The following is a 14,887-nucleotide window of genomic DNA, read 5'->3' as shown; positions in this document are numbered from 1 at the left end:
TTTTCCCTAGTGAAAAATACATCTACCCCCTACAAAAAAATATAAATGTGTTATTATTCACACGAGACGCTCTGTAGCCTACATAGGCTACTTGAACTGACACATTATATTTAAACAAAAAATATAAATGCAACATGTAAAATAAAAGATCCCAGGAATCTCCATACACCCAAAAAACGTATCTCTCATTTCTCTCAGATTTTGGGTACAAATTTGTTTACATCCCTGTCAGTGAGCATTTCTCCTTTGCCAAGACAATTCATCCACCTGACGGGTGTTGCATATCAAGAAACTGATTAAACAGCATCATTACACATGTGAACCTCGTGCTGGGGACAATAAAAGGTCATTCTAAAATGTGCAGATTTGTCACCCAACAAATGCCACAGATGTCTCAGGTTTTAGTATGCTGACTGCAGGAATGTTCACCAGAGCTGTTGCCAGATAATTTAATGTTAATTTCCCTACCATAAGCCGCCTCCAATGTCATTTTTGGGAATTTGGTAGTACGTCCAACCGGCCTCACAACCGCAGACCACGTGTAACCACGGCAGCCCAGGACCTCCACATCTCCAATTCATAGCGATTTCAGGATGTGGCACCGCCCCTGTCAAGGTGGATCTGTTTGAGGTAGTGAACGTTACTCACTGAACCAGCCACTCATTCATAGAACATTGGCTTGTGAAGAACTATTTATTTATATTTTTGTGTTGACAATAGCTAAGTCATGGTGTGGTGCTTAGTACCTGGATGTGCAAGCTACAAGCAAGCACAGGCTGCTAGGGTAACATTTAATCGATTACCTTACTAAGAAGTCGAGCAGAGGTAGCTAGCTGACAAACTACATTTGTTTATCTAAACCAAAATCTAGCTACCTAGCTTTCATAATATGCTGGCTAGACATTCCAAAGCAAATTAATGTAATTAGCCAGCTGTTATCTGGCTATGTAATTTGTAACTTTGCAAGCTAACTTTAGTTACGTTAGCTACAGCCTACTGTACTATATCTAACCGTTAGCTAACTAACTACCCAGAGGCTAACGTGACAAGCCTATATCAACATTTGTAGCGACATCAACATCAAGTGCAGCACCAGGAACTAGTGGAAGTCATCTTTGCAAAATCTTTCCACCATGAATAAATATAAATACACTGGAGCTGGTCATAAACGTGGTCCGTGTTTTGTTGTCATAGTTGGTGAGTTTATAAGTAGGCTACAACTTCGGTGTTATGGAGGCTTCGTTGATTGTTTAAGCAAAGCGTGTTCTATATTGGAGAAAATCAGTTATTAGTAGGGAGGAAAGGGTGTGGATGACTGACTGATGTCAGTATTGTCTGTGTGTGAAGGTTAGTCTGCATGTTCTATTGACACGAGGGGGATGGGTGGATATAGTACCTTGTGAGTGTGTATTGATGGTGACAAAATAGTCAAAATGTTGGCTAACCACTGACAAGTGTATGCCCTACAGACTAATCTTGCTACTGCTGATGAACACGACACCAGCTTTAGTAATACAGATCCTGTAGACCAGGGGTGTCAAACTCATTCCATGGAGGGCCTAGTGTCTGCTGCCCCCGCCACCCTTTCAATTAAGACCTAGACAAGCAGGGGAGGGGAGTTCCTGACTAGTGACCTTAATTCATTCAAGTACATGGGAGGAGTGAAAACCCGCAGACACTCGGCCCTCCGTGGAATGAGTTTGACACCTGTGCTGTAGGTGTTGGATGAAAGCTGTCAGCCGGGAACAAGCTCAACATAATCTGACTTGGAAGAGGAAAAGACTGCACAGGGCTGGCAAGAGCAGAAGTGTATAGTCTGAATCCAAGGTCATGAGCGCATTAAATTCTGCCAGACCAGCTGACATTGCCCAACACTAGGTTCACTAGCTGAAGAACATTCCGGACCCGGTCTGGAACAAAGCCAACACACCATTAATTTTCAGTAAGACTGATGTTATAGAATGCCTAGTATTCTCACAACTTCATTGTGGTATAGATATTGCTAGCTCTGTACATTTATGTATATAATGGAGTTTGATATAGTTTTATTTTCTGCAAGTGTACTGACGAATGTCTAAATCAGGGGTGGGCAAATTCTTTTGGCTCGAGGGCCACATTGGGATTTTGAAATTCAACGGAGGGCCGTATTTTTTGGGGGAGCAATTGTTAAAATCCATTTGCAGGGGCCTCCCGAGTGGCACAGCGGTCTACGACACTGCATTGCAGTGCTTGAGGCGTCACTAAAGACCAGGGTTCGATACCAGGCTATGTCACAGCTGGCTGTGACTGGGAGACCCATGAAGTTGCGCACAATTGGCCCAGCGTCGCCCGGGTTAGGAGAGGGTTTGGCAGGCAGAGATTTTCTTGTCCCATCGTGCTCTAGCCACTCCTGTGGCGGGCCGGGTGCATGCACGCTGACACGGTCGCCAGGTGTACGGTGTTTCTTCTGACACATTGGTGAGGCTGGCTTCCGGGTTAAGCTGGCATTTTGTCAAGAAGCAGTGCGGCTTGGTTGTGTTTTGGAGGATGCCACTGTTCTTGACCTTCGCCTCTCAGCGATGGGACAAGACTAACTACCAATTGGCTACCACTAAATATTGTTAATATGTCTCGCGGGCCGGATTGAAGTGCCCGGCCTTCGCCCCCCCCCCCTTGGTCTAAATGATTCCAACTGCATCCGAAACCAATAGTGTTGACGTTAACTTCAGGATCAATTCATTGTGATATTCATGAAATATATTTAGCATTAACTAGCTACAATCTTACTGCTAAAACAAATAATGGCAGGAGTTGATAGAAAACATGTTTCAATAGAAACCGATTAGTCGGTCAATATACAATAAGTAGACATGGCTTGTATTCAAGTCAAAGTTTATTTGCTCTGGAGACAGGTTCATTTTCAAAGCAGTATGCAGGAACAGTTATGGCAATGTATACAGTAGAAGAAAAGTATACTAATGACTATAATAAATACTACAATTCTACAAAGGGACTACTTGCATCTGATGTGGTGTGTTTGGGGGGATGCAGTAAAGTGTTCAAAGTCACTTTGGTACAAGGGGAGATTGTTGTTATGGACCTTTCACAGCTCCTCTTGAGTTGCAATGAATGGACCCAACAACACATGCAGGCAAGGGCATTTGGTGTCCTGTGCCTAGCTTTTCCACCACGTAGAACAAACTCCAAAAAGCATCTGTAGGTCACCAAGCGGTATTGTCTGTAAGAGAATGACAACACTAAGGACTTTCATGGGCAATCATTGTGTACTGTCTGTATTCCTACTGTAGCAGCACGATACAAATAATGGCACTGGATGGGGATGGCTGCCGTTTTACGGGCTCCTAACCAACTGTGCTATTTTGCTTGTTTTTTCGCATTGTTTGTAACTTATGTATATAAAGTTGCTCCTACCGTCTCTTATGACCGAAAAGAGCTTCTGGACATCAGAACAGCGATTACTTGCCTCAAACTGGACAAATGTTAAAGACAAAATAATGAGTCCGACTGTGAAGGATAATACTGCCTTCCGGAGAACAAGTCCACATCCCGTCATTCACGTTCAGAAAATACTGAGATACTGAGGGAGAAGGTCTGGATACAAGGCTCCCCCTCACCCTCCATTTGGAAAATCTGACCATAATTCTATCCTCCTGATTCCCGTATACAAGAGAACTAAAGCAAGAACTACCAGTGAATTGCTCAATAAGAAAGTGGTCTGATGACGCAGATGCTAAGCTACAGGACTGTTTTGCTAGCACAGATTGGAATATGTTCCGTGATTCTTCCAATGCTATTGAGGAGTATACCACCTCAGTCACCGGCTTCATCACTAAGTCCATTGAGGGCGTCATCCCCTCAGTGACCGTACGTACATATCCCAACCAGATGCCATGGATTACAGGCAATACCCACACCGAGCTAAGGACTAATGCTGCTGCTTTTCAAGGATTGGAACACTAATCCGGACACTTATAAGAAATCCCGCTATGCCCTCAGGCAAACCATCAAACAGGCAAAGCGTCAACGCAGGACGAACATTGAATCCTACCGCACCGGCTCTGATGTTTGTCAGATGTGGCAGGGCTTGCAAACTAATACGGACTACAAAGGGAAACCCAATGTTTGCACATTTATAATAAAAAAATACAACTTAAATATCACATTCACGTAAGTATTCAGACCCTTTACTCTGTACTTTGTTAAAGCACCTTTGGCAGCGATTAAAGCCTCGAGTCTTCTTGGGTATGATGCTTCAAGCTTGGCACACCTGTATTTGGGGAGTTTCTCCCATTCCTCTCTGCAGATTCTCTCAAGCTCTGTCAGGTTGGATGGAGAGTGTGGCTGCACAGTTATTTTCATGTCTCTCCAGAGATGTTCTATCGGGTTCGAGGCTCTGGCTGGGCCACTCAAGGACATTCAGAGACTTGTTCCGAAGCCAATCCTTCGTTGTCTTGGCTGTGTGCTTAAGGTCGTTGTCCTGTTGGAAGGTGAACCTTTGCCCCAGTGTGAGGTCCTGAGCACCCTGGAGCAGATTTTCATCAAGGATCTCTCTGTACTTTGCTTCGTTCACCTTTCCCTCAAACCTGACTAGTCTCCCAGCCCCTGTTGCTGAAAAACATCCCAACAGCACGATGCTCCCACTACTATGCTTCACCGTAAGGATGGTGCCAGGTTTCCTCCAGACGTGACGCTTGGCATTCAGGCCAAAGAGTTCAGTCTTGGTTTCATCTGACCAGATAATCTTGCTTCTCATGGTCTGAGAGTCTTATATAGACAAGTGTGTGCCTTTCCAAATCATGTCCAATCAATTGAATATATCACAGGTGGCCTCCAATCAAGTTGTAGTAACATTGCATGGATGATCAATGGAAACACCTGAGCAACATCAATGGAAACACCTGAGCTCAATTTAGAGTCTCCTAACAAAGGGTCTGAATACTTATGAAATGTGGTATTTGTTTTATTTGAACACATTTTCCAACATTTCTAAAAACCTGTTTACGCTTACGAAAAATCGGTGGCAATACCGGAAAATGGTTGTCTAGAAATGATCAACAACCAATTTGACAGAGCTTAATGGGCAAATGATGGACAAGCTCTTAGACTTACCCAGAAAAACTAATCGCTGCTAAAAGGTGGTGCTACAAAGTATTGACTCAGGGGTGTGAATACTTATTTAAATGAGATATTTCTGTATTTCATTTAACACATTTGCAAAAATGTCTAAACACGTTTTCAATTTGTCATTTTGTATTGTGTTTTGATGCTTTCTAAAGGCCACTGTATGCCTTAATTTCTCAAAGATACACTCATTTGACACCTAATTTGATGTGCTCATATGAACTTCACATGTTAATGCTCATGGAGCTTTTATACAAGGAAATGCCCAGAGTTATGAGTCATTTAACGGTCAAGGTAATGTGGAGAGAACGCGTTTTAATTTGATAAGATTGAATGTGCATACAACCATACGTCATTCCTTGATTAAACAAGCACAGACCTGGGGCCATTTTATGATTTAAAATTACAACATCTGTGAGAAAGGCAATTAGGAATGGTGCAATATTTCATTTGGCGACAGTAACCCTGCAGAGGCTTCATCCTAACTGATTCCAGAGCTAACAAAGCATGTAGCTAGAGAGACTGCGTGTAAGATGTAAGATCTGCTTGTGTGCACGAGTGTCCTATTGCTGTGTGTGATCACCACAAAATCGGACAAACTAATTACATTCTTGGATGTTACTTTCATGAGTGCCTGCACCAATTATGATATGTGCCACGGTACTGGAATGGTTGTGAAGGGTGAAACAATCCTCAATAGCGTGACACATGACAATGTGATGGCAGTCTCTGTAAATTAGACACTTTGGCCGTTTATAACAGATTCTAAGGAATCAAACACACTCTGATTATTTGAAATGTTTGCAATACAGACAATGGTGTGTTTTGCACACAGATCAGCATTTTCATTTCTGGGAATGAGATTGAGAGAGGAAGGTCCTTTTTATCCCATGTATCAATGAAGCCAAGCCTCTGCCTGCGACTCTAATTCGACTAGCTCAGATGAAGTGTAAATGTGAAACGCACAGAATTCAGGCTTGTGCTCGCTGCCTGCCAAAACAACATAAGTTAATTTAGGAGATCCATTCGTTACTTCATGAATAGATTATTGCCAGTATAAGTAAATATGGAAATGCAGCCAGAGATAATACCGGTCCTTGGCCCACGGAACAGACCAAGAGCCTTATAGTTTGGCCCTTAATTGCAAGTAGTGCTGTCCCCAACTCAAGTGAGGTAATTTATACAGTCAAAATAGATTTTTCTACACAGTGTAGGTCATTTCCTGAGAGCAAATGATTGCTGTCTCCTCTATAATGTAGAATGTTATAGCTCTAAACAACTTAGTGCATTATACTGTACAGTTTTTGTTTTAGACTTCATTATCAAATTGGCATTTTTCTTCTCCAAGATTAAGGGACCGACATTAATGGTTGTGCAATTTATTTTTTCTTTAATTATGCTTGATAACGGAAGGAACCATAGTCAGGCAGACATGAAAGTGCGAGGGCCTTTCATTTGTCTTATCGGATAACTATCAGTGTTCTGTTTTAGAGTAAGTCATAGTGTCTAATTACACAACCAACAGCGGTACAGTTTATTTCAGTGTTTAATTCCATCTGTTTCTACCTTAATATGGCTCCAAGGACAGCCCCGCAGGTGTATCTGTCAAACCACTTCCTGTTGTTGTGATTGGGATTTTGCACATCAATAGAGCCATAAAGGATTGGACGTGTGAAGCTCTTTGAAGAACATCAAACACACTTTCAGACATGTAAATTGACTGATTTACTTCATATTTGGAGGGTGGAATTAAATTCCAACACCACAATGCTCTTGATATCCAGGAAATGAATTCAGATCTTCCCTGTTCAATTTACACGGAACAAAAATATAAATGCAACATGTAAAGTGCCGGTCCCATGTTTCATGAGCTGAAAAAAAAGATCCCAGAAATGTGTTTATATATGCTTTCCGTTTATACTTTCCGGATGCACTGTATATAAGCAATATAACAATGGAGATGTACAAACTATAGCATAAAGGAACGATGAGCAGATAAGAGGCAAGCCATAATTTCGATCAAGACAATAATGAGTTGAGCTAAGCGGGACGTTGTCGATATGCTTATTTGTTCAGGGCTTTTGAAATTTACAGCGACAGAATTCAGAACATGGGTCGTTCTTACAGTATTCTCCCTGTATACCAAGTCAGAACCATATGATAAAAAACGGCATATAAGCAGACAATGAAAGCTCTTACAATATTCAATTATGACATTTCTCTAAAACAGGCTAACGTTATAGGCTACATGTGCACCACCAAGTCAGAACAGTAGGCTACTGGAGAGGGACCCAATTCTTATGGTGAGACACATGGGCTACTAACAGCTTACTACACAACATACACTTGGTAATACTTTCTCAGTTACAGTATACATATCTCCCTGGCATATTACATAATTTATGCAGTTACATACAAGACATATTTTTTGGACTCGTTGTTGTACTGTGTTCACTTGAACAGGAAGGTGGCGTGCCGGTCGTTGTGGGCAAACTTTGTCATCAAACTATGTCATCAAAGTCTGGTATTCTCTGGATGAAGTCATGCTGGATTGACAGCACAGTCAATCTATTAAACATTTTCTGGCCCATGGTATGGTGTGGGAATGTTTATCCTTCTAAGCTTGGAAAAGAGACCCTTTCAGACAGATGTTTTTAATCCTTGAACCCGGACTTGGACCACACACACTCTCCACTGACACACACTCGCAAATTCGTAAATAAATGGCTTGGAAGGAATCCGTCGCTTACTGTGAGCACAATAGTGATTGCTTTGTGACGCTCACAGAAAGCCACTGATTCCTTCCAAACCACTTACTTTTGGATATGGGATTTGCTGGGTAGATTATCGATGCGATTCATGATGATGAATGCTTGTCTAGCCATCTAAGATTTTGAAAGTAGGATGTTGACATGATCAGTCCAATCAAAGCTACGGTAGATAAAAATGTGATCTGTTGCAATGACCTTGAGGCTGGACGGGGCTTCTACTGTAAATCTACGGCAGCACCCAAGAGGGCTTGAACTGCCTTGCTCTCCCTGTAGATTCAGTAGTGATGTAAAGTCCCCATGAGTGACAGAACACTGAGCCAATCATGGCGCAACTAGAGAATATTACCAACGCCTACAAACTGCTTTTGCTGGCTGCCCCTCTACCACAAAGTACCGAGCTGGGATGAAACAGCTGCATTTTGGAGTTGCCTTACTCAATAGAGTAGACCATGTTGCTACAGTATGCAGCTTTATTAACTCAAGGATTTTGTGTGTGTGTATGTATGTGTGTATATATATATATATATATATATATATATATATATATATATATAGTTTGCAAACTGACATGTGACACAAATTAATGCCAGAATAAAGACAAAATAAACAATATATTTCTGGGGGTGCTAAACAGGTAGGGAATCCACTGGTTGTGCATAATTTGAGGTCAAACCCCCAATAAACCCCAGTTGGTGCATTTAGCATGGACTATTAAGTTGTCAGCGAGTGTCATCGGAGTGAGAGAGAACACAGTCTCAGATATAATAGAGATCATTTCGCCCAGAGATAGGAGGGCTTGAGTCAAAAATAAATCTACCTCAAAGCAGCTATTATCAAAGACTGTTAGGCTAATGGGCTTTAAAGTGAAGTTGAAAGGTGATATTAGAAAAACTTCCTCTGCCAATGTTTTCAGGTTTATTGCAATATGTGATATCGCTATCACTTATTGGTTTGAACCTTAATGAACCAATCAGCAAATCCATCGGCTGCATTTCAATCGCACTGACCTGAGAGCACATGATAGGTGAAAGAAGCAATGGATGATGGATGGCTACTTGGAACTTCAGAAAGCTAGCACAGACTACTGAGACTCAACAGTGAGGGTGAAGAAGCTCTACTTTGAGTGTGACTGGGTAGGGTTTGAAACCCGATATCGTGCACACCATAAGACTGTTGGCACACTATGCTAAAGTCCATGCATTAGTGCTGGGAAGTCTTCGGGTCTGAGGCAAAGTAACGTATTACATGAAGCAGTGCCTTGTATTATTAACAAAGTTCACTCATCTTATTTCCATCTGTGCCCTCTAGTTCTGCTATAATATTGAGAAATATAGCCACCCTGTGTCTATCTTTAGGAGCAATTCAAGAGTTAAGCGCTTGAAAAGGCCCAGGTGCAGTTGTCTGACCCTATACATGCATGATGTGTCTGAAATCCCCCTCCGCTTACCTCGACAGCCGCCTTGGCGCGCTCAAACTCTTCCTCCAGGGACTGGTTTCTGGACAGGAGACCGCCACCGAACCGCTCTTTACTCAAACGGCCCTGTTTCTCACACACAGAGAGAGAGAGGGGTGCAGTGTCAGCCATCTCTGCCTTCCCCTGTAGTGGCAAATATCACTGCCTCGGCAAAGCCTTTGACATGCTCAAGAAGGCCAGCGGCTGGCAGGAGTGCCTCCGTCAAAACGCCTCTCAGCCCCCTCTAACACTTTTCCCACTTATCAGCGCCACTCTCCTCTCCAACCTCAGTATCTCATCTCGATTACAGATTCATTCCCCTCTTTGTTGGCCAGGTCATACATCGCATGCCCTTTTGTATACTTTCCATGCACTATTATAACTCAGAAATATGCTGATTGTAGCTTGGTTATAGCATCTGACAGTACATTGTGCTTAGGTCTGTTTCGGTTAATGTATTACCGCCACACCAGCAGTTTTGAGTCCTGACCACAGTCAAATTCCACGTGACCATTGAGTCACGGTAATCTCCTCTTACGCTCCTTGGACATGCATTGGTAGTACCCAACTTGCTAATGACGTCAGGTCGCTAATGGCCTGGTACTCAGCGCTCTATTGTCCCTCAAACCACTCTGACATCAATGCCGATGCAATCGAAAATGACAGCAAACACAGTATCATGCTTTTAAAACTCCCCTCACTGTGATGATCAATTTGAAGAAAGTTCAACAACTGGGTGAAAGTGAGTGGAAAACATGGACGTTGCGGATGTTGTTTCAAAGCCAAACACAACAAAATGGACAGAGCATTCTATGTTGATGATTAATTCAAAAACACCCATACGCATATTATGCATATACACTGTATGAGCCCAAGCCTGAAAAAAAACCCAACTGAATTCAAATAATGATTGTGCTGTTAAACAATACATAGCCAAATAGCCTCCAGCTTACACACAGCAGAAAAACATTTAAAAAATGCATAGATTTAAGATGTCTTTGGTACATAATTGGTCTAGAATGTACTCCAAAATTTAACAAATTCTAGTAATCGCCTTTAAGTGTGGACTGTATTATTATGCATACTGAATGGATTGGTTACCTTGTTCTACACTTATAAACCTTCAATCCATGAGTATGGGAGAGAACGTACAGGCCTAGGCGATTCTGTTGGTTCATTGATTGTGCAGGGCGGCTTACAAAATGAGTAAAGAGTGAATGAATAGCGGATTTTGATTTTGAATAGCCTTGTAATAGGTCATTTAAAAAATATATTTTCATAATTAATAGGCTGACACATTACCTTTTAGCTACAGAATATCTCACCACCATGCATTTCCATCTCTTTTTCTCTCTTTGTGATGTATGCTCCCTCTCCGGACTCTAGGTCACCAGGCTGCTCGTTATGGCGCACACCTGTCACCATCGTTATGCGCACCTGCGCATCATTACTCACTTGGACTCCAGCACCTCGTTGATTACCTGCCCTATATCCAGCTGAAGTCGGATGTTTACATACACTTAGGTTGGAGTCATTCAAACAAATTTCCTGTTAACAAACTATAGTTTTGGCAAGTCTGTTAGGACATCTACTTTGTGCATGACACAGGTAATTTTTCCAACAATTGTTTACAGACAGATTATTTCACTTATAATTCACTGTATCATAATATATAATTCCAGTGGATCAGAAGTTTACGTACACTAAGTTGACTGTGCCTATAAAGCTTCTTAAGGCCCCTTAACAACATCCATTGAAAAGGCAGAGTGCGAAATTCAAAAATATATTTTAAAGAAATATTTAACTTTCATACATTCACAAGTGTAATAAACCAAATTAAAGCTTAACTTCTTGTTAATCTACCCATCATGTCCGATTTAAAAAAGGCTTTCCAGCGAAAGCACACCATATGGTTATGTTAGGTCAGAGCCAAGTCACAAAAACATACAGCCATTTTCCAGCCAAAGAGAGGAGTCACAAAAAGCAGAAATAGAGAGAAAATGAATCACTGACCTTTGATCTTCATCAGATGGCACTAATAGGACGTCATGTTACACAATACATGTAGGTTTTGTTCGATAAAGTTCATATTTATATCCAAAAATCTCAGTTTACATTGGCGCGTTATGTTCAGTAATGTTGTGCCTCGAAAACATACGGCGAATTTGCAGAGAGCCACATAATTTTACAGAAATACTCATCATAAACTTTGATAAAAGATACAAGTGTTATGCACAGAATTAAAGATTTACTTCTTGGTGACAGGGGGGCAGTATTGAGTAGCTTGGATAAATAAGGTGCCCAGAGTAAACTGCTTGCTACTCTGTCCCAGATGTGAATATTTGCATATTATTAGTAGTATCGGATAGAAAACACTGAAGTTTCTAAAACTGTTTGAATGATGTCTGAGTATAACAGAACTCATGGCAGGCAAAAACCTGAGACATATCCAACCAGGAAGTGGGAAATCTGAGGTTTGTAGTTTCATTTAAGGGATTGCCTATCCAATATGCTGTGTATATGGGGCCAGATTGCACTTCCCAAGGCTTCCAGCAGATGTCAACAGTCTTTAGAAAGTTGTTTGAGGCTTCTATTGTGGAAGGGTGTCGAAAAAGAGCTGTTTCAACAAGTGGACCAGGCAGAGGCCAATCAGTTGTTTACTGCGCGGTCACGCGGGCGCGCCGGTCCTTATTTGTCCTCTGTAATGAATAAGCTATTGTCCGGTTGGAATGTTATTGAATATTTATTATAAAAAGACCCTAAGGATTGATTGTAAACATTGTTTGACATGTTTCTACAAACTGTAATGGAACTCTTTTGACTTTCTTCTGGATTCTGCGCTCGCGCATTGTGCCTTTGGAATAGTGAACTAAACGCGCGAACAAAACGGTATTTGGACATAAATATGGACGTAATCGAACAAAACAAACATTTCTTGTGGGAGTCCTGGGAGTGCATTCCGACGAAGATCAGCAAAGATAAGTGAAGATTTATAATGCTATTTATGACTTTTGTTGACTCCACAATTTGGCAGGTAACTGTATGGCTTGATTTTGTGGCTGAACGCTGTTCTCAGATTATTGAATATTGTGCTTTTGCCGTAAATCTTTTTTGAAATCTGACACAGCGGTTGGATTAAGAACAAGTTTCTATGTAAAACATGTATCTTTCATCAAAGTTTATGATGAGTATTTGTTATTTGATGTGGCTCTCTTCAATTTCTCCGGATGTTTTGGAGGCATTTCTGAACATGACATGGCGCCAATGTAAACAGAGGTTTTTGGAAATAAATATGGTCTTGATCGAACAAAACATACATGTATTGTGTAACATTGAGTCCTGGGAGTGTCATCTGATGAAGATCAATGGTTAGTGATTAATTTGATCTATATTTCTGCTTTTTGTGACACCTCTCTTTGGTTGGAAAATGGCTGAATGCTTTCTGTGACTAGTTTTTTTTTAACCTTTTATTTAACTAGGCAAGTCAGTTAAGAACAAATTCTTATTTTCAATGACGGCCTAGGAACAGTGGGTTAACTGCCTGTTCAGGGGCAGAACGACAGATTTGTACCTTGTCAGCTCAGGGATTTGAACTTTCAACCTTCTGGTTACTAGTCCAATGCTCTAACCACTAGGCTACCCTTGCTGACCTAACATAATGATATGTTCTGCTTTCGCCGAAAAGCCTTTTTGAAATCGGACACTGTGGTTGGATTAACGAGAAGTGTATCTTTAAAATGGTGTAAAATACTTGTATGGTTGAGGAAGTTTAATTATGAGATTTCTGTTTTGAATTTGGCGCCCTGCAATTTCACTGGCTGTTGGCGATGTGGGACGCTAGCATCCCGAACGATCCCAGAGAGGTTAATGCAACCGCTGTGTCAGATTAAAAAAAAAAAGCCATGTGGGGAGTCAGTAAAAGTTAGAAATAGCGTTATAAATATTCACTTACCTTTGATCTTCAATAGAACGCACTCCCAGGAATAGCAGTTACACAATAAATGTTTGTTTTGTTCTATAAAGTCCATCATTTATATCCAAAAACCTCCTTTTGTTAGCGTGTTTAGTTCACAAATCCAAACTCAGAAGGCGTGGGCAAGGCCAGGTGAAAGTTCAGACAAAGTCCAAAAGGTTCCAAAAGATTACAGTTCGTAGAAACATGTCAAACGATGTATAGAATCCATCTTTAGGATGTTTTTATCATAAATCTTCAATAATGTTTCAACCGGACAATTCCTTTGTCTTTAGAAATGCAATGGAACCCAGGTCTCTCTCAAGGCCACACGAGTGACCAGCTCATGGCCTCCTGCCAGACACCCGATTGAAACAGATCTTATTCTCTCCCCCTTCACAGTAGAAGCCTGAAACAAGGTTCTAAAGACTGACATCTAGTGGAAGCCTTAGGAAGTGCAATATTACCCCATAGACACTGTATATTGGATAGGCAATGAGTTGAAAAAATACAAAACTCAGATTTCCCACTTCCTGGTTGAATTTTTCTCAGGTTTTCGCCTACCATAAGAGTTATGTTATACTCACAGACATCATTCAAACAGTTTTAGAAACCTCAGCGTGTTTTCTATACAAATCTACAAATAATATGCATATATTAGCTTCTGGACTTGAGTAGCAGGCAGTTTACTCTGGGCTAATTGACATAATTTGAGTCAATTGGAGGTGTACCTGTGGGTGTATTTCAAGGCCTACCTTCAAACTCAATGCCTTTTTGCTTGACATCATGAGAAATCAAAAGAAAAAAAATCAAAAGAAATCAGCTAAGATCTCAGAAACAAATGTAGGTCTTCACAAGTCTGGTTCATCCTTGGGAGCAATTTCCAAACCCCTCACGGTACCATGTTCATCTGTACGAGCAATATTGCGCAAGTATAAACACCATGGGACCACGCAGCCATCATACCGCGTTCTGTGTCCTAGAGATGAACGTACTTTGGTGTGACAAGTGCAAATCAATCCCAGAACAACAGCAAAGGACCTTGTGTACCTGTTTCCTCCAGCATCTTCACAAGTATCTCTATCCACAGTAAAATGAGTCTTATATCGACATAACCTGAAAGGCAGCACAGCAAAGCCACGGCTCCAAAACTGCCATAAAAAAGCCAGACTACGGTTTGCAACTGCACATGGGGACAAAGATCGTACTTTTTGGAGAAATGTCCTCTGGTCTGATGAAACAAAAATAGAACTGTTTGGCCATAATGACCATCAATACGTTTGGAGGAGAAAGGGGGAGGCTTAGCCGAAGAACACCATCCCAGCTGTGAAGCATGGGGGTGGCAGCATCATGTTGTGGGGGTGCTTTGCTGCAGGAGGGACTGGTGCACTTCACAAAATAGATGGCGACATGAGGGAGGAAAATGATGTGGATATATTGAAGCAACATCTCAAGACATCAGTCAGGAAGTTAAAGCTTGGTCACAAATGGGTCTTCCAAATGGACAATAACCAAACCATTTTCAGCGATGTAGCCACCTCTCCACGCTTTCTGGTCTGAATGTTAATTCTTAGCGAGTCCTTTTTAAGC

At 41.4% G+C, this 14,887-nt stretch overlaps 1 protein-coding gene across 1 annotated transcript in view; it reads right to left on the bottom strand.

Annotated features, from left to right (window-relative positions):
* The window catches only part of LOC115108713 (PEX5-related protein-like), a 112,291-nt gene that overhangs the window by 20,419 nt on the left and 76,985 nt on the right, over nt 1-14,887 (bottom strand). Inside the window, exon 9 of the mRNA XM_029633335.2 lies at nt 9,340-9,432. Coding sequence (XP_029489195.2) covers nt 9,340-9,432 — 93 coding nt within the window. The remainder of the gene's footprint in view (nt 1-9,339; nt 9,433-14,887) is intronic.

Source organism: Oncorhynchus nerka, linkage group LG24 (genome assembly GCF_034236695.1).
Source record: "Oncorhynchus nerka isolate Pitt River linkage group LG24, Oner_Uvic_2.0, whole genome shotgun sequence".
Lineage (NCBI taxonomy): Eukaryota > Metazoa > Chordata > Actinopteri > Salmoniformes > Salmonidae > Oncorhynchus > Oncorhynchus nerka.
The sequence above is the reverse complement of the archived record's forward strand: the minus strand, read 5'-3'. Positions and strand labels throughout refer to the sequence as shown.